At 40.0% G+C, this 23,305-nt stretch overlaps 1 protein-coding gene across 2 annotated transcripts in view; it reads right to left on the bottom strand.

Moving 5' to 3' along the window:
* htr2aa (5-hydroxytryptamine (serotonin) receptor 2A, genome duplicate a) overlaps positions 1-23,305 on the bottom strand; it is a 77,773-nt gene that overhangs the window by 18,803 nt on the left and 35,665 nt on the right. For both annotated transcript variants that reach the window (XM_047601327.1, XM_047601328.1), the window contains one exon: positions 6,304-6,504. In XM_047601327.1, the coding sequence (XP_047457283.1) occupies positions 6,304-6,504 (201 nt within the window). The remainder of the gene's footprint in view (positions 1-6,303; positions 6,505-23,305) is intronic.

Genomic DNA, 23,305 nt, shown 5'->3' with positions numbered 1-23,305 from the left:
GTTGGAGTCGGTCATTAGCAGCCACCGTGCAGAATTACAGGACTAATGAAGTGAAAGCCAGAGGAAGCAAACACAGACCTCAGGGTCTGCAGACCAGGTCGGAGGCATTAGGCAAGCCTGACAACTCACTCTTAATGAATTAGTGCCTTTGTTTTTGGTCAATAACGTTTGGAGGAAACCCGGCAAGTGGGTTATTTGGTGTATTGACAGAAGGGGTTTGAGAGGGACTCTGCCTCTTGTTTTTAGTTTGCTCTAAAGTCCCTCCTGGCTTGTTTTGCACTTTTTTAATACATACCTTCCTCGTCTCCACATGCACCAGGTTTGACTTTGACTACAGTGGATAGCTTCTGCTCACTTATTCATGCTCAGTTTTTTTTCTGTGAATGTGTTTAATTTGACTTGTATGACTTATTGAGAGACTTCAGCAGATTTATTGCGATCCCAATGCTGAATTTTGTGTTAATATTAAGTGTTCTCATATCTGTTTGTTGTAATCTCACTTTCCCTGTCTTGCAGCTGCTATTGCCTCCTCCACTATCTGATACGGAAAGATTTTTTTTCTTTCTTTTCTTTTTTTCTTTTTTCCCATAGCCATACAACTAATCCCTACCAGTTTCTCTCACAGGACAAATTACCTAAAATGCATCTGCCAAGTTACGAGCCTAATTAGGAAATAAATCTCACCACTCACTCTGCAGACATCCATGCAAACACATATTAACAGTACAGCAATATGATGGGATTATCTGGGCGCCTTGTTGTGGTCATATTGTGTGTAATTTGTCTTTTGCATGTTTCAATAGTTGCTTTTATAGGATTTATGTCTCTGTTGTTATTCATTATTCTGTTACCATTTTGTCTCTTTGCACTAATTCTGTCGTCATGCTTCTGCGTTCGTCATGTGAGTAACCATATTGCATCATTTCCTGTTTCTGCACTGCTGTGTTTGTTTGCAGACAGTTTTAGCTTCTTTAAAATCACCTTGTCCTTGTCTGTAAGTGATGAACTCTTGTTTTCAGTCTACTCAAACACTTGTCTTCTATAACTCCTTGTGAATCTTACATCTCGTCTCCACTTAATCAACTTTGGTCTGTTAGCTTTGCTACTGCTAGCTAAGGCTAAGGGTAAATGTGGTGCAATTTCAATTCACGTTGGCAGTAATAACCAAGAGTTCCGCCAATCGGAGGTCATTAAACTTAATGTGGAATCGGTGTGTAAATTTGCAAAAACAATGTCGGATTCTGAAGTTTTCTCTGGACCCCTGCCCAATCTGACCAGTGATGACATGTTTAGTCATTCCTCTGCTGGTTATCTAGGTGGTGCCCAGCCAACGACGGTCTACCGTGATAACTGGAAGTCTTTCTGGGGAAAGCCTGGTCTGATTAGGTGATTAGGCTGATTAGTTTGACTGAAACAAGGCTGCAGGATAATTTTGTCAGTTTAAATGAGTTTATGCCACCCAGTCATAGTAACTATCACATTCCTCAAAGCACAGGAGAAGGAGTGGCAGCAATCTTCCACTCTGATTTATCCATTAATCCTAGACCTAAACAAAGCCTTCCTCTTAGTCTTGCTCATCCAGTATGGAAAACACAAAAACCAATTCTCTTTGTTGTGGTGTATCACCCACCTGCTCCTTACTCTGAGTTTTTGTGATTTAGTGCTTAGAACAAAGTCATTATAGTAGGCGACATTAACATCCATGTTGATATTAGCAGTGTCAGTCTTAGCTCTTCATTAGATTCAATGGGCTTTTCTCAGAATGTAAACAGATCAACTCAGTTTCAATCACACCTTAGATCTTGTCCTAACATATGGCATAGAAACTGATGGTTTGACAGTATTTACTCATAACCAGAGATGGTAGTAACGAGTTACATTTACTCTGTTACATTTACTTGAGTACGTTTTTGAAACGAATGTACTTCTAGGGGTAGTTTTATATCACTTTTTATTTTTACTTGAGTAGATTTGTGAAGGAGAAACTCCGCTACATTAGGCTACAATGAGCTTGTTACTTTTCCCCCATGTACGCCTCATTTTAATGTTTTATTTTGACAGAGAACGACACTTCCGTCAAAGGCTCTACCACATGACTGTGTTTCACCAATCAAACGTAGCTGTGCAGTCTCGTCACGTGACGATGCTCAATCTCAGCGGCGGGACGGGTTGCGGGTTAGCTTTACAATTTACGATGGTAGCAAACAAAAAAGAGAAACGGATGAAAAATGTCAAAATCAACAGTCGGCAATGCAGACACAGACGAAGAGGAACATCCTGGCCTCATATTGAAAGCATGTTTGCCTTACAAGAAGTGCGAAACAGCAGCTACATTATGCGGTACCTTCCGTGTCTACCTAAACAAACGGACATTTCACTGAAATGTCAGTATTCAAAAACTCAACATCTAACTTGAGGAAACATGCAGAGCCTGGGGAAACAGTACTAAGGTTTGGAAATTTGTGTTACTTGCGCTTAATTTATTTTTTTATTATTTTATTGATTTTATTTTTTATTGAAGTGCTTGAATTTACTTGGAATATTTTAATTTAAGCAATTTTGTCTATGGCTATTTTTGTCTGTCTGATTGAATGCTTGTGTTAACAAATAAATCAGACGATACTCATAACAGTTACTCAGTACTTTTTTACTATTACTCAAGTAATTATTTGGATGACTACTTTTTACTTTTACTTGAGTACAATTTTTGGCCACTCTACCCACCTCTGCTCATAACCCTCTTTTGTCTGATCATTTCCTCATAACATTTGAATTTACAATAATTTACAATATACATTACAATATACATTACAATATACATAATTTACAATAGATTATACTGAAATTGGAAAGACATTTCGTTATGATAGACACTTAACCGATGCTGTAACTAGATATACTTTCCCTCTGTGCCTTTTGTCAGTGATGTGGACAACAGCAAACACAATTTAACTCCAACACAAATAGATTGTTTTGTTAGCACTACAATACGGTGGCCGACAAGGGCCAAACGGGCGGTCACGACCCAATAACTCTCATTTCAAGAAAAACAGCTTCAAGTACAGAAACGATGCAAAATCACAAACTCTAAGTGAAGTAGAATAATTTTACCCTTAATTAGTTGATTATGATTATGATAAAATACAGGACAAATATTTAGGCAAACAAACTGTTTTTCTTAACTAATTGCAGGATAAAACAACTTAACAGTGCAAAATTTAAATAATTCCCCTTTTAACTTTTACTAAATACAATTGTTTTAGCGGTCAGCTGAGAGAAAGCCAAAATAGAAGATAGGCTGATATTGTGTGTGTCTGAATTACCTGAATTTACCAGTATTCATGAGCGCCTCGTTCTGACCTTTATTAACCCTCAGAATCGAGTGGAATCTCGAGCGATCTGTTACGTGTTAAGTACGTGGTTTTGGAAATACCGTAACTTACAATGGTTTGCATTGTTGACAAAATTGCATACAATATGAACAATGTCAACAGCACAACAACAATGGAAAATGAAGTCAGTAATAGTAGTTGAGCAAAGAAGTAAACAAAAGCAACAATGTAATAAGAAATATTAAAAAGTGCACAGAGAGGGAAATATTGTCTCATTAATTTTCCACCACGGAAGTGAGTCTGTTTCCCTTGTAGTTGACTTCTCAACTACACGAGCATTTTAATAACCATTTATTATGTCAGGGTCACAGCAAAGATGACTGGGGGGGCCCTTGCATATGTAGGGTTTTGCTAATTTGAGTAGGTAGGTAGATTCAGACCTTCAAAGTGAGATATGATCTCAATTGCTGGGTGGTGACATATGTGGAGGTGAACTTAAATGCCAGGTGTAACCACAGGTACTTAAAGCTTGACAGTTGCATTAGGATTGCCCATGTTAATGACAGGGGTGAACAAGACTTTTGTGTCTCTTTATTATTAAATGCATATTGACTATATTCTGCTGGACCTCTCAGGAGGTGATGCTGTATCAAAATATTATTTAATTTGTAACTGCAAGAGAAAATCACAGTACATTTATTGAGGGGGAAATCACTCACCTCTGTATTTGTGTTTAGCATTTGACTCACGGTTCTGAACGACCAGCATTTGTTTTGTGACTTATCTTCCAAAATTAGAGTAATTCAGTTTGCTGTAAATCATTCAGGAATCCAAACAGTACTGACAGCAAGTTGTAATGTTTCTGCCATCTATTAATGTGATACAATCTGAGGACTGGGACCACTGCCACCAAGAGAAAAATCAACATTTCTACTTCAATACCTCATCTTAATCAGTTTAATCAGGAAAGCGTCTGAATAATTCAAACAATAACCGATGGTGGGTTTTTAATGCTTCAACTGTTGTGCTGGTCTTGATTTTTCTTCTTGTTTTTTTACCCAGTGAGTGCAAATAACTCTGCTTGTCCCTCTCCCACGACCTCCATCACTGCCGGTCCATCATTACATTTCCTGCTCATCTAGGTCCATTGACCTGAACAGCTGGAGATGGGCCAAGCAAGCAGAAGCCAATTATCAGGACCTGATTGTTCCCTGTCCTCCATAAAAATGAGATGGACTCATAAACGTCACTTGTTTAATGTAGAAAATTGCATCTCATGAAGATCTGACTGCCCTCGTACTAGCATGACTGGTGGATTGTTCTCTCTCACACAGTATCGTGTCCTCTCTCAAGTCTTTTTGTGGACTTTCTTGTTATTTTATTTAACCAAATCATAGCTCAAGGACGCATGGCAGTCTAGGAAGTCGTATCCTAAATAAGAGCCTGCTAACACATCATTAGGATTTCATTATGTCGCTTGTTTCAACAAAGAGAACAAATTCCTGTGTAGTCCTCCAACTAATCAGAGCAATTATGTTGTAAACTAATTCAACTCCACGCGCCCAATGTCATGATGTCAATGTCCCAGTTTACATGCAGCGCAAGAAAATCGAATAACTGTTCTCCTCCTCAACACTAGGTGGCGATACGTGTCTTTTCAGCGGGATAATACCACGTTAATACGGCCCGATTTCCGGGTTGACCTATTACGTGACATAATAAACAAGAGTGGTTCATGCGGTGGATTTCAAACAACAACCAGACGAATAATAGTTCATTTTTAACCAGATAAGATCTGCACTATTCCTCAGACGGCTCCGTTTCTCTTCTTCTGCGACCGGCTTTCTTGGACGTTTTTGTTCCGGGGTCACACGCCAGCGCAGCGGTGGTGGAGCATGCGCACACGTATTATCCAATGAAAACTCCGATTCCAATCGCATTATCTGGGTGTCTCAATCGGATAATGAGAACCCCAATTTTAATCGGAGTAACGTGTTCACATGCACTTAAGTTCTCCTGTTATAGTCCGTTTAAGGGAATCATTTTTTTTTCTTCACATGCATGTAAACGCACTGTCATCTTGTTGATTACAGCATTAATCCCAGTCCTGGTAAATATTAGTTGTCAACTAGTCGATTTCACTGCAGAGCTGTGATGCTTAAAGCAGGAAGTCAATGACTAGTCAGTGATCACATAACAACAGCAACATGGACGCCACTTAGAGGACAGATGATGAGCACAATGGGTCATTTCAGAAAACTAGCAGCACTTCATTAAGTGTGTGGAAATACTTAACTAAATGTGAAACGTGATGTCAATTAGTACTACTGCAATGTACACTCATTTGAAAAGACATTCGCTAATGCTAGAAAAGGAATGGTCCAAATCCTCTGGACAGCAGTCAGTTAACAATTTCACCAAACATCCTGTGGTAATAGAGAGAAGAAGGCTGTACATCAACCATTCTTGGTGAATTTCATTGTTGAAAGTTATTAGATTTTCAGCTTTGTTCTGTTCCATTAGCGGACATTGTTGCTGTAGTTGTTTTTTGTCCTTGATGTCAGTGAATAAACCATATCACTGTTGTTCTTTTATGTAAATTTCACAGTGTAGATTTCAAGTTTCTATTTTGTTCATATCTTATCTGCTTTAAGGGCCTTTATCTTCCTTCAGTGTCATGGATACTATTTACTTTTAGATTTTTCTATCTTCATAACTTTGTCCTGGAAAATTACTTGTGTGTTTTATTATTATTATTTTTATTTATTTTTTTTTCATTTTACTGAAACAACTAACTTATAAATGCATGCTTTTTCTGTTTTCTTACTGTAAATCCATTGCATTGAGAGACAACCGTATGGTCACAAGGACCAGAATATTCCCACTGCTCACAAAAAAAAAAAAAAAAACAGTGAAAAACTAAGAAAGTATGTTGTAACTTTTTCTTTTCTTTCTGTGTGTCTGCACTCACCCGCAGAAATGGTCCACACTGCCATGATCTTGACGCGGGCCTTGGTGTGGGAGTTGAAGCGGCTGTGGTGGATGGGGTTTCGTATGGCAATGTATCGATCCAGAGAAATAGCACAGAGGTGCATTATGGACGCTGTGGAGAACAGGACATCCAGGTAGATCCAGATGGGGCAAAGATCGGACGGCAGGGGCCAGTCATAATCTGCAGAGGAGAACACATTGATGGATATTGAGTAAAAGATTTGTTGAACGAAGTAAGCTTTGATTGGATGGATTTATCTAGGTCAAAGATCAAAGAGGGGGGGTCTGGTCTGGTCTAGGTGGGTGCTACATGTCTAAGTAACATCCACATGAGTTTCTCAAGAGAGCATTGAATTGTCACAAGATGGTCAGTGTAAAATACAAGGGACTGCGCACAAAGGGCATATGTGGAAGTTCACGCAACAGTGCAGACAACATACTATTTATAACACTTGGGAGACAATGTACTTACAGAACAGACACTGCACAACAACAGAGAGAAGCGCCGACTAATAAGCAGACTAACAGGGTATGAGTTAGGGTGATGGTAAATGTAGGACTGACTAGCAGCATGGTGTGTGCAAAGGATGCACGTGGTACATATTGCTATATAGCTTCTTATTTCTAGGGATGAATGAAACTAATGAACCATCTTTGTTCTTGTAGCTGACTGGAAACTGTTTGTTGTCATGTAACTGCAGTCTGTGGTGGCTTTCATGGACCCTGAAAAGCTAATTACACAGCGACCACACGGTGACAAATGCACTGAGCCATACAGATGGAGCACGGCTGAAGGCTTTCAGACCTCAACACTGTCTGAACTGCAGGTGCACAGGCTGCGACTACACATCTGCACACATGCGCGTATTGTCACGTTTCAAACACACTCCCACAGCATGTCTCCCTCATGGCCATCATGCTGCTGCTGCTGAAGCTATTTCTAAATATAAGCCAGCAAATTGGTCTTGAAACCATTCAGGTGCTGATGGGAATTACATTATACAACATTTGGAATAATATTAAAGTGAATGGAAGCTTTTTATATTTGTTGCATGAAGGTGAGAATGGAGGCCATTTCATACACAAGCCAGTTCAAACAGCATAGAAAGCAGGAAAACAAGGAAACTAGGACTTTCAGTTCTTTATATGTGCCATTATCTCTTATTTTATGCATTAAACATAACATTGTGTTGTGATTCTGGTGTTTTGGGCTGGCTATACTTCCAATAACAGTGAATATGCTCATAAAAGTCAATTTAAAGTCTGTGTTAGAAGGTAAATGTAAAAAATGAATGTCCATTTGCATTAGGGAGATTTTTCAAAGCCAGTGTATTGTGCCTCAGCATCCATCCTGACAGGTGTCGTCAGATACAGACCTTTAGCCGACAGGTTTAACACTGGTTCATCATGAGCGGCTTCATATTCCAGGTCATGATGGAGTATTACCTCCTCCTCCCCTCCTGACAACCCTGTCCGACAGGTGAGGGACGATCCGATCCTTGCTTTTATTATTTAGGTGATGACTCATCCATGCCGTTCAGTGTCACCATGACCACCGCCAGACTCTCTATCGCCTCCTCTTCCTCCTCCTCCTCCTCCTCCTCCTCCTCCTCACCGTTGTCACCACTCCTAGTCTCTGCTTCCCTCTTTACTGGGAGACTTTTTATTCTCATAGCATTTATGCCATCGTCCTTGTCAGACGGTCAGCTTGTACTCAGGGTATTTCAGTCTTCCATCTCCCTCTCTTTGTCCTGCTTTGACTCTTTCACATTGTTTACCCTTGCCGTTCTCATTTTGTCTCCAGCTCATTATGTTCAGGAATGGGTCATAAACAGTATTCATTCTTCTTCTCCATGGCCTCTACCTCTCCTGCACTTGAGTTTCCTTTCAGTCTCTGTTTAGTTTTTATGGAAAGTGAAAAAAAATAAAAATAAAAAATAAAAAAAAGCTCTGTCTCATGTTCCTTCTCTGTCTGGCCTTGTCCATCAGGTTATCAGCAAATAAAAAGAACTTAAGAAGAAAATCTGAAAGTAGTGTGACAAAATACGTCATTTGGATTTCATTATGGGGAGTGTTCCAACCCTCTTCATGCAGTTGGTTTTATTGCTTTAATTGGTTTTAAAGTCATTTAGTTGTAAACAGATGAAACTCCACAGCTAAGAGGATGTTTATGACTGTGTTGCTGTTACTCTTCCGTCCATTGCCGCTTAAAGCCGGTCCAAACAATTTGTTTGGCCCAGCAAATCATTGAAGGAGCAGAATCAACTTGTCATTCCAAACATTTTGCTAGCGTGGAAGGTTGGGCACTCATTGAAATATTTGGAAATTCAAAATGTCCACCCCACAGTGTTATTGTAGGGCACAAGAAGATTTTTTTGTACCATTAGACAACATTAGGACACATCTTCATGGTACCTAATGAAGCAGGTACACTCAGTGTTCATGCAGAGGTGGACCTTGTAGACCACATTTGACCTCAGAAGGTTTCCTTGATCTTCTCTGATTGGCTGCGTGAAAACCACATGCTTGTAATCCTCACTGAGAGGCAGTGGCATGGCGTGTTTTTTTTTTTAGGGAAGCCAAGTGAGACAAAAATGTATGTCGCTATTCCATGTAATGGAATGAGTTATTAGAGCGCCCAGTTTCCTTTTGCCAGGACTTACACATGCTTGTTATCTAACCGACACTTTGAACACCAACACACGTATTTTCTCTCACCCTCATTCACACACATGGACACATGCATTGTCATCTTGACTTGACTTTGAAATAATCTATTTACTGAACCTCCCACTCAAATGCTAAACCGCAACTTAATGCACAGTGCAGATTTGATAGTGATAAAAATAGCATTCATTATACGTCATTTGGATTTCATTATGGGGAGTGTTCCAACCCTCTTCATGCAATTGGTTTTATTGCTTTAATTGGTTTTAAAGTCATTTAGCTGTAAACAGATGAATCTCAACAGGTGGTTGGCTTCCCTTGGCACAGTCTTAGTCAATCACAAGGTGGGTTTAGGTGGAGCCAAATATTCCGATTACAATTAATTTAGAAGCCCAAACCCAGTGAAAATACTCCATATAAACAGATCAATCGGAATAAACTGCCCCAAACCGATCGAAATTCATGTAAACAGTGAATTGGAATGAAGTCAGGCTTTGCTCTGTCTGAGCATGCTCTGTCTTGACAGAAATGCACAGTGATGTTTAAGTGACGTTTCCTCAACTGGTCTGCAGCACCGCAGAGAGCTTGTTTAGAATAATAACAACTCTTTCTTTTAAAAACAACTAGACATTAGCACACACTTAGATGTGTGTGTGTGTGAAAAATAGAAATATTGAACTGTTTAAAAAGGTCCATCAAAAATTCACTGAAGCCAGGACAGATCGAAGCATGGAACAAATTCTGAGCCACTGGAAAACCTTGAAGAATGGTTACTGTAAGGCTAACACATCGTCAATAATTAGATAAAAGAAATGTGGAAGAGAGAAGTGACAGAACAGAGAACTGCCAAAACTGTTAAGAAGAGTGTTTTTTATTTAATGTCAGGTACAGTCTGGTAAAAGTCTGGCTTCTCCTGGCTTCGAGGAGGAAAAGCCCCTGCTGAGAGGCACAGGGACACAATTTAAAATGTGTCCTATAATGGGTTAAGATTCATTTATGTGTTGTCCAATCAGCGCCATTAACATGCCTTGCTGATTGGACCAATTGTCCAGTCAGCGAGGCATGTTGCAAGAGGTACTGCTGGACTGACTAATTTCCATATGGCTACAAATTGCTGACATTGTTTTCATTCATTTATTCAGGACTGAGACAGAGAGATAGACAATCTACGACCGATTTTAGAAACATTGGGCGTAGTTAAACCAAACAAGATGGGACACAGGAGGAGAGAACCCACACAGACACAGGGAGTACATGCAAACTAAACACAGAAAAACCCCATTCGGTCATTGGATTCGAGTAATAAGTGCTGTCCTGCACAATGCGAGATTGTGATCATGCGACATTTAGCCCACTTCCCTTCGGTAGCAAACCAAATAAACAAAGCAGTGGTTGCTGTACCACTGCAGAGGATATCGCAGTGTTAATAACGGAGATAATCTCAGGCAAAGCTATCATGGGGCATGAATACTACATATGTAAGAATCTTACTCCCTATATCCCTCTCCCAGCATCTCTCAAAACCTCAAAATCTCCTAACCACCTCAAAACGGAATGGTTGACACCTCCTCAGAAGGTTGTAGGAGCATCATGTTTTCCTTTTGAGGTGGCCACCATGTTCCAGCCTGGTCTGTATTTCTGTTCTAAGTGGTACTTGTTTAAGGTGTGCCAGGATACAACTCCACTGACTGCAGGTATTTCCAAAAATCCTTGTTTAAGAGTTTGTACTTTCCCCTTAGTTGATTAATAGTTGAAAGAGAGCAGCTGGTCTCCATCAAATAAATCCCTAATATAAACAATTCCCAACTTGACTCAACCATCACATGAGAACATTTTTTTCCTATCCCGAGGCTCTTATTTTTATTATTATGCCAAAAAAAAAAAAAAATAATAATAATAATTTCATGTGTAAAATTAGGATTTAAGCCCATGATTTTATGCAAGGCCTGCCATGTCTCCTGTGGGAAAGTGAAGGCTGGGTTATCATAGGTTATCTTATCCCTGGTTTGAGTAATGAAGGCCTGGACAGGGTATGTATGTATTTATGGTAAGCTGTTCCACAGTGGTTTGTACCATTTCCAGGCCTGCTTTCATGCTCCTCACATCAGCTGCTCTCCCTTGCAACAGATGTTTGATGATCTCCAGCTCAGACATGGTGTGTGGTTTGTGTTCTTGCGCATTCATCCTGTACTCCGTTGCATTCTTTTTTAGATGTTTCACGGAACGAGGATGATTTTGTCTTAGGTCTTGTGACAAATTAATTAATCGCCCTTTCCAAGACTATATGGTGAAGTTTAGTCGATAAATGACGGCTTTGGCATGGGGGTAGAGAAGCCTAGCAGAGTGGAGCCAAAAGCTATGCAGCCATGTTGGTGCTGCGCCTCACCAGAACTCCATCGGTTGTCATTGATGTTAAAGCAGTTTTGAAATTTGAAGGGGTCCCAGCACTCTTGAACTAACCTACAGTATGTAACCGTTTTTTTAAACTACCATTCAAGATATTCCTCAAAACCCAATGGGTTTGGAGCGTTTCAATGTGTTGGCCGTGCTTTCTCTATTGAGCAAACTTGTGAGGCACATGTTTGTTTCCAAGGAGAAGGTAACTGATCATCTACAGTAGAGTATTAGGGCCACCCATGAGAAACAAAATGAGAGGAGGTGTATTTTTTGTCCATCATGCACTTTGAGAAAAAAGCTTTTTTCTTTTTTTTTTTTCTCTCAAAATTTTGACTTTTCTCCCAAATTCTTTTTGGCTTTTTTTCCTCAAAATTTCAACTTTCTAAACAATCACTATTTGGAATTCTTAAAATTAATTATTAATTAAGCCCCAATACTATTCCATGAGTATCTGCGGTACCACACAGTACTGCCAATTTAAAGGTCTACTTTCTACTTTTTTCTAAAAGTGCACGGTGAACAAAAATCTTCCTCCTCCCATTTTTTTCTGATGGGTGGTCCCAATACTGTTTCGCAGATCATCACACTGATTTGAAAGCAACATTTCTGTCATGGTTCTTTGTCCCTGTCTTTTATTTATGAATGTGCTTTGAGTTTCCTGTTTTATTTTGTTAAGTTAATTGGTTTCCTTTCTAATGCGCTTCCTCGTGTTTTCTTTTGATTGGCCTCTCTAGCAGCTCCAGGACCTCTGCTCTGTGTGCTGGATTTGCAGCAGCTTGAATGAAACACTACAAGTTGTTGTTACTTTTTGTGTTGCAACAAATGTCCAACTTTGCCTCTGAGAGATTTGACAGGATCCTCCACTGTCCTCACCAGTCCAACCATCTTCATGCATTAAAACTCATCTTATCCCCTTGACAGCATCACAGTCTGTTAGATTCATTACATTCAACTGTTCTGGCTAGGTTTTGATGTCCTCCCTAGTTAGAACAGGAAGACCAAAGGGATGTGAATCCTTATGATTACAGCAGCATTGCAGAGAGCTACTTCCTTGACCTTATAAGAATTCCAAGGTTGGTGTCTGTCTGCAGTCTTAACTCTACCAGACAGCTGATATGAGCTGCCAGCGGCTACATTTGTCATTTTGAAATGGTGAAAGCGCCAAGCTAAACTGAGAAGCTGACTCTTCTGTACTCCAAACTTTGCTAATGAGAAAGTGATGGGAAAAATGGGACTTTTTTCAAACTGGGTGTCAGAACAAAGCTAATTACTGTGTAACCAAACCATTTCACACATTTAAAAACTATGATTTTCTCATATGCTATTAATTGCTGGAGTGTAGAGCCGCCTGTCATTGCACTCACTGCTTCACAATGTTTTACTTTTGATCAGAGAAAGTCTGGCTCCTCTGTGACACATCATGTCTACAGAGACATCCTACATCCTCTTATTATTTTAAATTAGAAATAGATTCTGGGAGAATTCACCTTTGATGTAATGTATGCTAAGAAGTGAGCATAAATAAGCTTAAGCTTCTAGATTACTAAATTAATGAATGAATGTCCAATGAATGAATGATTTACTGAACATAGCTCAGCTCTCAAAGTTCTTTACAGACATAAATATTCCCAATTACAATAATAATAAACAAATTGGAAAATTGGTTTATTTTATATTTGAACCACGATTTCTACATGAAATTAAATATGTAAAGTGCAATACGCTGATCCGCCACAACATTAAAACCACTGACAAGAGAAGTAAATAACATTAACCATCTTGTGACAATTCAGTGTTCTGTTGGGAAACCTTTGGACCTGGTATTCATTCATATGAATGTTACTTAGACATGTAGCGCCCACCTAGACCAGACCAGACACCCCCACCCTATAACAACGACACTCTTTGGTGGCAGCAGCCATCCCCAAGAGGATACATTCTGACGCATACTCACACACACAAAAATAACAACAAGAACAACTTAAAAAACAAAAAACAAAAAAAAAAAAAACTTGAACATTGTACAATGTGTTGACCTGGCCTCTAAATCAGTCCCAAACTGATCAAGTATCTGTGGGATGATCCACAGAGGCACCTCCCCTCAACCCATAGGACCCAAAGGCCCCCACTAACAATATTCTGTTCCCACCAGAGGACACCCTCAGAAGACCCATGTCCATTCTCTGATGAGAATCTGTGCCTCCAAAATAGTTGTGCTATTTTAGAGGCACAAGGGAGATCTACACGATATTAGGAAATTGGTCATAATGTTATGCCTGATCGATGTAGTTGCATGAATTGGTTGGTCTTGGACACATAAAACATCCACCAAGGCGGGTGGTGGGTGGGTTTCTGTGCCCAACCCCCTAGTTAGTTTTTACCTTAAAAAAATAAATAAATAAAACCAGGATGTTGCTCAGCGGCTGGTTTTCCGCTCTCACTTTCCCATTGAGAACCACAAAGAGAAAAGACAACTACCCCTCAGGGACTGATAAACTATCACATTATTACTGGCTCTGCAACTTTTGATGGCAGTGACCTGGAACCACAGTGAATTATCACTAGCTGAGAGATTTCCCCCATGAACCCACTTCACACACACACACAGACACACACACAAAAGAAATTATAAATAAAATACAAAAAAGAATCCCTCAGGACCTGCTGAGATGTGCTTATTTGCTCCCACGTTTGCTGCTGCAGAGAGAGAGCTGTCGTCATGAAACTCTTACTGTACTTTTTTTATACTCAACGCATTCTGGCGTTGTCACCTCTGCCTTGTTTCTCTCAAAGAGCCAACGGGAGTTTGATGTTACAGATGCCCCCAGCTTGTAATCGCAGCAATTTCAGAAAAAGTCTGACCACAGCGGAGAAGCTCAGACTGTGACAATATTTCTCAGTAAATGACACCAATTAGATGTAGTCAGGTCAGCACCACAGATCAATCCACGAGGAGACATTGGAGTTTCTTCTGTTTTAGGTGACACAAGATAATTTAATCTGATTTACTGTAAATAGCTTCAAACCTAAGGTTAAATATAGACAGATCAGTTGGTCTACTCAGGATACTGAGGTCTTCTCCTCAGAGGGACTTAAGTAATATCCCATTATGGTGAACAGATGTGGACTAAGTCTGTTAAAGTGACTTCTGATATCAATCAGGCTCCAGGCTGGCAACATATGAATACTGATTGTTTCATTCACACCGTTTTCTTGCAGACATCAATGATCACAAGATAGTGATGATGCACGGGGATGTGTGAAAATGCAGTGATGCTGTTAAAGTCAAGTCCTCTAAAGTCAATGAAACAAGAGCAAAATGACCAATATTCTGTGGCCTGCAGCAGTAAAACAATGAATAATCAGATATTGCTATATCTCACAAGACAACAAGATTATGTCACGTGTACAGGAGATACACCTCGCTCAGGTCTGAAAACTGAGAGCGCTAGAGAAAAGCGAAACCTTTGCAAGATGTGACAAGTGGAAATACCACGAATCTCCCAAACCATTTGTTTGCAAAATGACATACTCTCAACTAATTTGATACGCAGCCCCTGCTAGTGACACATTTACATCCCTCAGTGATAAAGTAGAACTTCCACCCTCCAGCAAAGACTGGACATATTGAAAACTTTTTCAGCACTGCAGGATGTGCATGGTACCAGATTAGATCAGGCATAACATTATGTCATAACATAACATTACTTTCCCAATATTGTCTAGGTCTCCCCTGTGCCTCCAAAGCAGTTGTGACTCATCAGAGAATGGACATGGGTCTTCTGAGGGTGTCCTGTGGTGTCTGATAACACAATGTTCTTAGTAGTTTGGATCCTGTGGGTTGAGGGGAGGGGCCTCTGTGGATCATCCCGCAGATCACATGTTCCAAGGTAATTTTTCTGATTTCTCATGCTATCAATCCTCCCTCGATAGCAGGGGTCTTCAACATTTTTCAGGCCAATGACCCTATCCGATGGAGCCCTTACCTACTATTTGTGTCCTATATTAAACTCAGCCTAGTGCAAATTATAAATATATATTATTATCATTCTGAATTCAATATTAAGCTATTCAAATAATACACAGGTTCAAATATTATTTTTTTATTATTATTTCTATCCTTTGTTCTAGTGATCCATTTTGGCCTCAGAAGTTGACTGATGGGAGCAAACTGCACTGTTAGCTCCTGTTATAGGAAATGTCTCACCTAGTGAGACATCTCCTGTGTTGCTGGATGAGTGAAGTGCTGACTGATAGATAACGTCTTTTGTCTCCATTTATCCCTTTACTAAAATATGTTGGATTTATTTTTACACGTATATAATGAAGCTTTATTATTATTATTTTTTAATTATATATATAAAAATATCTAATCAACAAATGATTTTGCGACCCCTCTGCAGTACTTCCGTGAACCCCCTGGGTGTCACGGACTCTCTGTTGAAGATCTATGCTCTAAGTCAACAAACTCACCCAACAGAAGTGGCTATGGAGATCAGTGAAATATCAGCAGTCATTCACTTTACTTTAGGAAGAGGCTTTGTCAGAGATTTGCTGCAAAAATATAGAAAATATGAAACGTGGAGCCTGAGGCCCCAGGCGGGACAGCAGGATAATTTTGGATGTTTTCACTGTGTAACTATCAAGGTGAACGGTGGGTCAGGCTTCTAAGCCCTTCTTGAGCTTCTTGATGTGGTTTGTCGAGAGAGTGGGAACAGCAGGAGAACCAAGAGCAGAGTATCGATTTGCTGATGGATGCAGACACGAAAAGCTCGATCACTTCAAGCATCTCTAGGGGAGGTGAAATCTGGGTGACTGTGTGGACTGAACGCTGCAGACAATGTAGGCCTTCATGTGACATTACTCTATGGCTGTCGAGTTCAAGGTCTTCTGTGACTCAGAAACAACAACAAGTGAAAGCTCCTGTAGCTGCGGCTCTGTGCTGACCACATGTCTCATGTGTCTGGAGTTGGTTTTCTTTAATTGCTGAAGGAAGTTTTTTTCTCAGTTACAGTTAATTTTACCTGAAATATGCTGCATGCCAGCTGCTGGTTTATTAACGCCTCTTTGACAGACACAAAAACTGAACTCATGCATTTTTAATCGTATTAAGTTTTTAGCCTACAAGAAAATTTAGGTGACTAATGTTTCTCGTAGTCTGTAGCATAGCATGTGTGGCAATATGGCAAGAGAAAATGGAAAATCAAGAGACAAATTATTAAATATTTCAACTTTTCTGCTCTAAGTGGAATCATATAATAATGTCTCTGCTGCTCATCAGTGCGTCCTTCTGCAACTGCTGCAAATTTTATCATTTACCTCACAGTAGTCATCACTCTAACTCCTGGCAGAGGTTTTACTTGTCTTATGAACTTGCATAAAAGTGATTTGTTGACTTCATATTTGCATTTGTGTGAAGCTTTTGTTCCCAGAATTTAGCACTAAAGCGCTGCTTCTGCCGAGGCATGATGAAGTTTTAGAGCAGACAGTATTAGTATGCAGGTAAAAGTCATTCCAAGTTCATTCCAATATTACAATATTACATACAGTCGGGTCCATAAATATTGGGACATCAACACAATTCTAATCTTTTTGGCTCTATACACCACCACAATGGATTTGAAATAAAACAAACAAGATGTGCTTTAACTGCAGACTTTCAGCTTTAATTTGAGAGTATTTACTTCCAAATCAAGTGAACGGTGTAGGAATTACAACAGTTTGTAAATGTGCCTCCCACTTTTTAAGGGACCAAAAGTAATAGGACAAATTAAAAAATCAAACTTTCACTCTTTAATACTTGGTTGTAAATCCTTTGCAGTTAATTACAGCCTGAAGTCTGGAACACATAGACATCACCAGACGCTGGGTTTCATCCCTGGTGATGCTCTGCCAGGACTCTACTGCAAATGTCTTCAGCTCCTGCTTGTTCTTGGGGCATTTTCCCTTCAGTTTTGCCTTTAGCAAGTGAAATGCATGCTCAATCGGACTCAGGTCAGGTGATTGACTTGGCCATTGCATAACATTCCACTTCTTTGCCTTAACAAACTCTTTGGTTGCTTCCACAGTATGCTTCCGGTCATTGTCCATCTGCACTGTGAAGTGCCGTCCAATGAGTTCTGAAGCATTTGGAGGATTATGAGCAGATAATATTGCCTGAAACACTTCAGAATCCATCCTGCTGCTTTTGTCAGCATTCATATCATCAATAAATACAAAGGAACCAGTTCCATTGGCAGTCATACATGCCCACGCCATGACACTACCACCACCATGCTTCACTGATGAGGTGGTATGCTTTGGATCATGAGCATTTCCTTTCTTTCTCCATACTCTTCTCTTCCCATCACTCTGGTAAAAGTTGATCTTTGTCTCATCTGTCCATAGGATGTTGTTCCAGAACTGTGAAGGCTTTTTTAGATGTTTTTTGGCAAACTCTAATCTGGCCTTTCTGTTTTTGAGGCTCACCAATGGTTTACATCTTGTTGTGAACCCTTTGTATTCACTCTGGTGAAGTCTTCTCTTGATTGTTGACTTTGACACACATACACCTACCTCCTGTAGAATGTTCTTGATCTGGCCAACTGTTGTGAAGGTTTTTTTTTTCACCAGGGAAAGAATTCTTCTGTCATCCACCACAGTTGTTTTCCTTGGTCTTCCAGGTCTTTTGGTGTTGCTGAGCTCACCAGTGCGTTCTTTCTTTTTAAGAATGTTCCAAAGAGTTGATTTGGCCACACCTAATGTTTTTGCTGTCTCTCTGATGGGTTTGTTTTGATTGTTTTGGCTTGCTTCACTGATAGTGACAGCTCTTTGGATCTCATATTGACAGTGGACAGCAACAGATTCCAAATGCAAATAGCACAATTGAAATGAACTCTAGACCTTTTATCTGCTCCTTCTAAATGATAAGGATAATAAGGGAATCACACACCTGGCCATGGAACAGCTGAGCAGCCAATTGTCCCATTACTTTGGTCCCTTAAAAAGTGGGAGGCACATATACAAACTGTTGTAATTCCTCTACAGCGTTCACCTGATTTGGATGTGAATACCCTCAAATTAAAGCTGAAAGTCTGCATTTAAAGCACATCTTGTTTGTTTTATTTCAAATCCATTGTGGTGGTGTATAGAGCCAAAAAGATTAGAATTGTGTCGATGTCCCAATATTTATGGACCTGACTGTATCCTTAAGTGCACCGCTAGAATTATAGGTTGACAGCCAAATAAGAGTTCAGAAGTGTTTCTAATCATGTAACCAGACTTGGGTTCCATTCAGTGAGCCATTTAGTTAGAAAAGGAGCTTTCTAAGGAGCTCAAAAAAAGAGGTGCCATCTCTAGAGAGTTTGGAATCGACAAATCCACAGTCAGGCAGATTGAGAACAAATGGAGGAGACAACTGTTACCCTCCACAGGAGTGGTTCACCAACAATATTAGTCTGAGAGGTCCCAACGGAACTCAGGTAACTTCTATAAGCAGGTAAGGCCTCTCTCACATTGACTAATGTTAATGTTGATCAGGAGAACACTGAACAACCATGGTGTGATGGACAAAGACACTGCTCTCCTTCAAGAACATTTCTGCTTGTCTGAAGTATAATCAACATCAAGTAGACAAGCCAGAAGACTAATGGGACAATGTTCAGTGGACAGATGACACTAAAGTGGAAAAGTCTGGTTTAAATGAGAGGCATCCTGTTTGGAGATGAACCAACACTGCATTCCAGCTTCAGAACCAATGAATTCTGAATTCTACCAATGAACTCTAAAAGAAAATGTCAGGACATGTGTCCATGAGTTGAATGTGAAGAGAAACTGGCCATGGAGCAAGACAATGAGCCCAAGAACACAAGTGGTTGTACAAAAGAATGAGTAAAGCAGAACAAGATGAATGTTTAGGAATGGCCAAGTTAAAGTCCTGATCTTAAACCAACAGAAAAGTTGTAGAAGGATCTGAACCAATCAGTTAATGTGAGGAAACCAACAAACATCTCAGACCTGAAGTGGTTCTGCTCTGAGGAATGGGCTAAATTCCTCCAAACTGCTGTAGACACTGATCAGAAGTTACAGGAAACATTCAGTTGCTGTTGCTGCTGTAAACAAGGGTTCACTTTTTTACACCTCACAGATATGTAGATGACCTTGAATAAACAAAAGCAAAGGTTCTCTTTGTTTACTTTTGGGAATCCACTGAAGTTTTGAGTCATTTTTATGTCTGTATAGCATCATCTTGGTTATATAATATGCTGCTTCCACTGTTTGTGTTCTCTTTTTTGAAATGTATGTCTGCATTCCAAGATTTGTGCTCGAGTTCCATGGTCCCGTTTTGTAACTCATTTCTAATCTATATGAAAGACTACAGTACGACTGACTGCTGTTATATATCTGTGGATGCATTTATGTATATAGTAAATATGGATGTTCTCTTTTCCATTAACTGAAACACTGGCACAGTCCTCAAACACAGAGAGAGGACGGAAACAAATCTGCTTCATCAGTTCGTTTCCTGAAATGAATGGATCTGAAGATTCCTGGTGTGATGGAGCCAGACGCCACAGCTCAGGCATCTGAGATATAACTGTCTGTCAAGACCCGAAAACAGACCACTCCAAAGACAAAAGACAAACATTTTATTCAATCTGCAGCCACAATCTGCAGACAGATGCAGTTTTCTGCCAGGACATGAAGCAGCAGGGGGTAATGTTCATTGTTTTATAAATGAAATGAGATGATGATGAGTCCCAGTTAAGAAAAGAAAAAAGAATATTGTCACTGGCAGCATTTCAACAGAGTGAAAGCAGTGAAATGTAGTGCAAAGTTTCAGTGTGTGTGCTCTCGTAAACCGAAGAAATCTGAAAATAATTGATAGAAGAAGAGCGAAAGGAAGTGGAAAGCAGGAAAATGAGCTCCCACATGCACAGAGTCGCACACAGGAAGGTCGATCTGATGAAAGAGACTCAAGGAAGAGTCTGAAATCTGCAGAAGGAGGAGGAGAGTCGGTAGAGCAAAGACGAAGACAGCAGATCACACACAAACCCACACACGTATGCGTGAAGGCTACACACTTGCCAGAGAGTCACGGTAACACACTGCGGGATTAAAACACTTCAAATTCCCAAACTCTCAAAACCAGCATTGGCTCAGTTTGACTCTCCGGTCTCCCCCAAAGTCTGACTTGTTTACTTCGTCTGAGATTCTGCCAGATGTCAGAAAATGAAGCCAAGAACACACACACACACACACACACACATACACACACACACACACACACAGAGTTACTGAATTACATTAACTTGTGGAGACTTATTCTAAACACCCCCTACACACACACACACACACACACACACACACACACACACACACACACACACACACTATGCACACTGAGCTCAGTAGTTTTCCAAGACAAGTTTCCATCTTGTGAAGCCAGAACAAACTCTCCTGGAAACTTCGTTCACTGTGGTCAAAAAAAAAAAAAAAACAGGAACAAGGAGCCGTGAACAACAAAAGCCGATGGATGTTCTCAAAATCTTGCGTTTGTCCCAAAGCATTGCGGGTTCAGATGGAGGTGATTCATCTGTCCCTCCACGCTCAACGCCATCAACACTCAACGAGCGGTGAAAACTTGGGACAATAACACAGCTGTCGCAATCACGAACACGGACCTGTGATTAATGATTATTGTGCAAGGAGGTATCACTTTGCATTTATGAGAAGTTACACTGGGCTGTGGGCAAAATAACACCAAACATGCCTGTCTAAACTGAGAAATACCCCCACTGGAAATAAAATTTAGTTTGTTTGTTTCATCGGGTTCATGTGCAATTGTAAACATTTTAAAAATTACAAAATTTGTGTTTGTTTTTTTATTTTCCCCTGAAAGACTTGAAAGTAATATATATTTGAAATATGAGTCAATCTTATATAGGATAACATGATCCTTCTCTGTACTGTGGGTGATACGTAAGTTGCATGCAGTTTGGCGTTAGGCTGTCTACTCTAATCACCTCCAACAAGAGAATGCATGCTGTTGTTTTCCCAGTTACACCTGCAGAAGCCTGTCTGTCTGTCTGTCAGCTCAGGACTGCAACACCAGCAGGCGCGTTAAAAATAACTACAGAAATGTTACAAATAATAAATAAAGTGCAGGAGCTGATAATGAAGTGCTTATATAATAAATGCAATCTTACTAATTCCTAAAATATTGTACAACATAAAAAGTAATGTGTGACACGACTAAGGTTTTTTGTCTATGTAGCTGAATAGAACCAAATATCTTTCACCCCCTAGTGGCTGTCTGCAGGATGTGTCACAAGTCCTGATCATGTTAAAAAAGCTGGTTTGTCATATTCATATGACTTAATCCTATATGAGAACCCTGAACTGTGCAATTTACAGTTTAATCCCCTCCAACACGGCTAAACAGTACACACTACTTTATTTTTTCGTAATCAAACCTGCACAGGGCTGTCTGTCTGTCTGCTGAGGATAGTAACGCCCCCATTTGTCCCAACAGAGACAGGTAGGAACCAAACATCTCAGACTGAGGAGGTCAATAAATAACTGTGGGAGCTTATAAAATAAATGCAGTTCTGCAGCAATTGAGAGTTTTCATCTATGCAAACCGAAAAGAAACAAAATATATATTTTTTTGCCCCCTGGTGGCTGTTCACAGTATAAGTCGTAAGTCCTGCCCCTTTCGCGTTAAAAAAGCTGTATTTTCACGTTGAGCAGTTCTTGTCATAGAGAAGAGTGATTTTTTTTTCTCCAACACTTGTGTTGAAAAAAAATATATATATATATATAATTGGAGGTTGTGATTGACAGCTCTTTAGAATTGCTAGCTGGGCAACATGCAGTTTTTTGTGAAATGTTCAGGGAGCTAATAACAGTTCAAGAAGTGCGGGTTCACACTGGTACAAAAGAAAATATCTCAGCACCACGTCACCACCAGGTCTCTAGTAAAAAGTTGTTTTTTATTGTCATATTTCAACTTTACTTGAACACAATGAGGTGATGCATCATCTATGTTTATCTTTTATTATAGTCTGTGATTGTAAGTGACAGCTTTAAATCACTTTCATCTTACTGCAGTTGTGGCTGTTTCTCAAACTGAAGTCAGTGTTGTTAGCTTGATTATTTAACTTATTATACTGATCACACCAAAGGCACGTCACTGTGACAGCTGCCTATCACGCTACTGATATTTGTTAGCTTGTTCTCATCTGAAGTGATGTAAATACCTTGTTCTGTTCTTTTTTTCTGTACTGCAGGAGTGGACAAAGACTGAGCTGATCTCCTGTAATTTTCTTCCACAGACAAACCGCATTCTGTAAAATCTTGTTTAGTAAATGTCAAAATTGCAAACTCAAATAAACTTTTAATTGTTCACTTTTCAGGGACTTCTCCACACTGGAGCCATGGGTTCTTCTGTTTGGACTATCCCTCCATCACTACCCTCCCGGACGCTGACTCAGCTGTCAAACAGCTTTACATTCAGATGCGTCCTTTTTTTCTTTTTTTTTTCTTTTTTTCCCCAGAAGAGGCTCTGCTGCAAATATATCTGCAAATATATTTTCTAATTGTCCCGTCCCAGACAGCCACAGCAACCGGCTGAGCTGAAAGACAGCCTCAGCTGGATGGGAAGTACCGCAATTATTCCTCAGCCCCATCCAAAGTGTGTCTGTGGTGATAAAATAAGTTGATTGTATTCATTTTCATGGGCGCTCCGGCTCCTGAGGTGGCGGGATGAGGAGCACGGGAGACAAGACGGGACAGAAGCTGGCAGTCGAACAATGGAGAGCTGAGCGCAAGAGGAAGAGAGAGTGAGAGAAGGCAGGCAGATTGCCAGGCAGAGTGCTATCATCTCTATGTTCATATGCTTCCGTAAAAGCTGGAGTCAAAATCCAAATAACAAGATG

The sequence above is a fragment of the Mugil cephalus genome, chromosome 12, assembly GCF_022458985.1.
Source record: "Mugil cephalus isolate CIBA_MC_2020 chromosome 12, CIBA_Mcephalus_1.1, whole genome shotgun sequence".
NCBI classification, from domain to species: Eukaryota; Metazoa; Chordata; class Actinopteri; order Mugiliformes; family Mugilidae; genus Mugil; species Mugil cephalus.
This window is presented reverse-complemented; position numbering and strand designations above follow the sequence as displayed.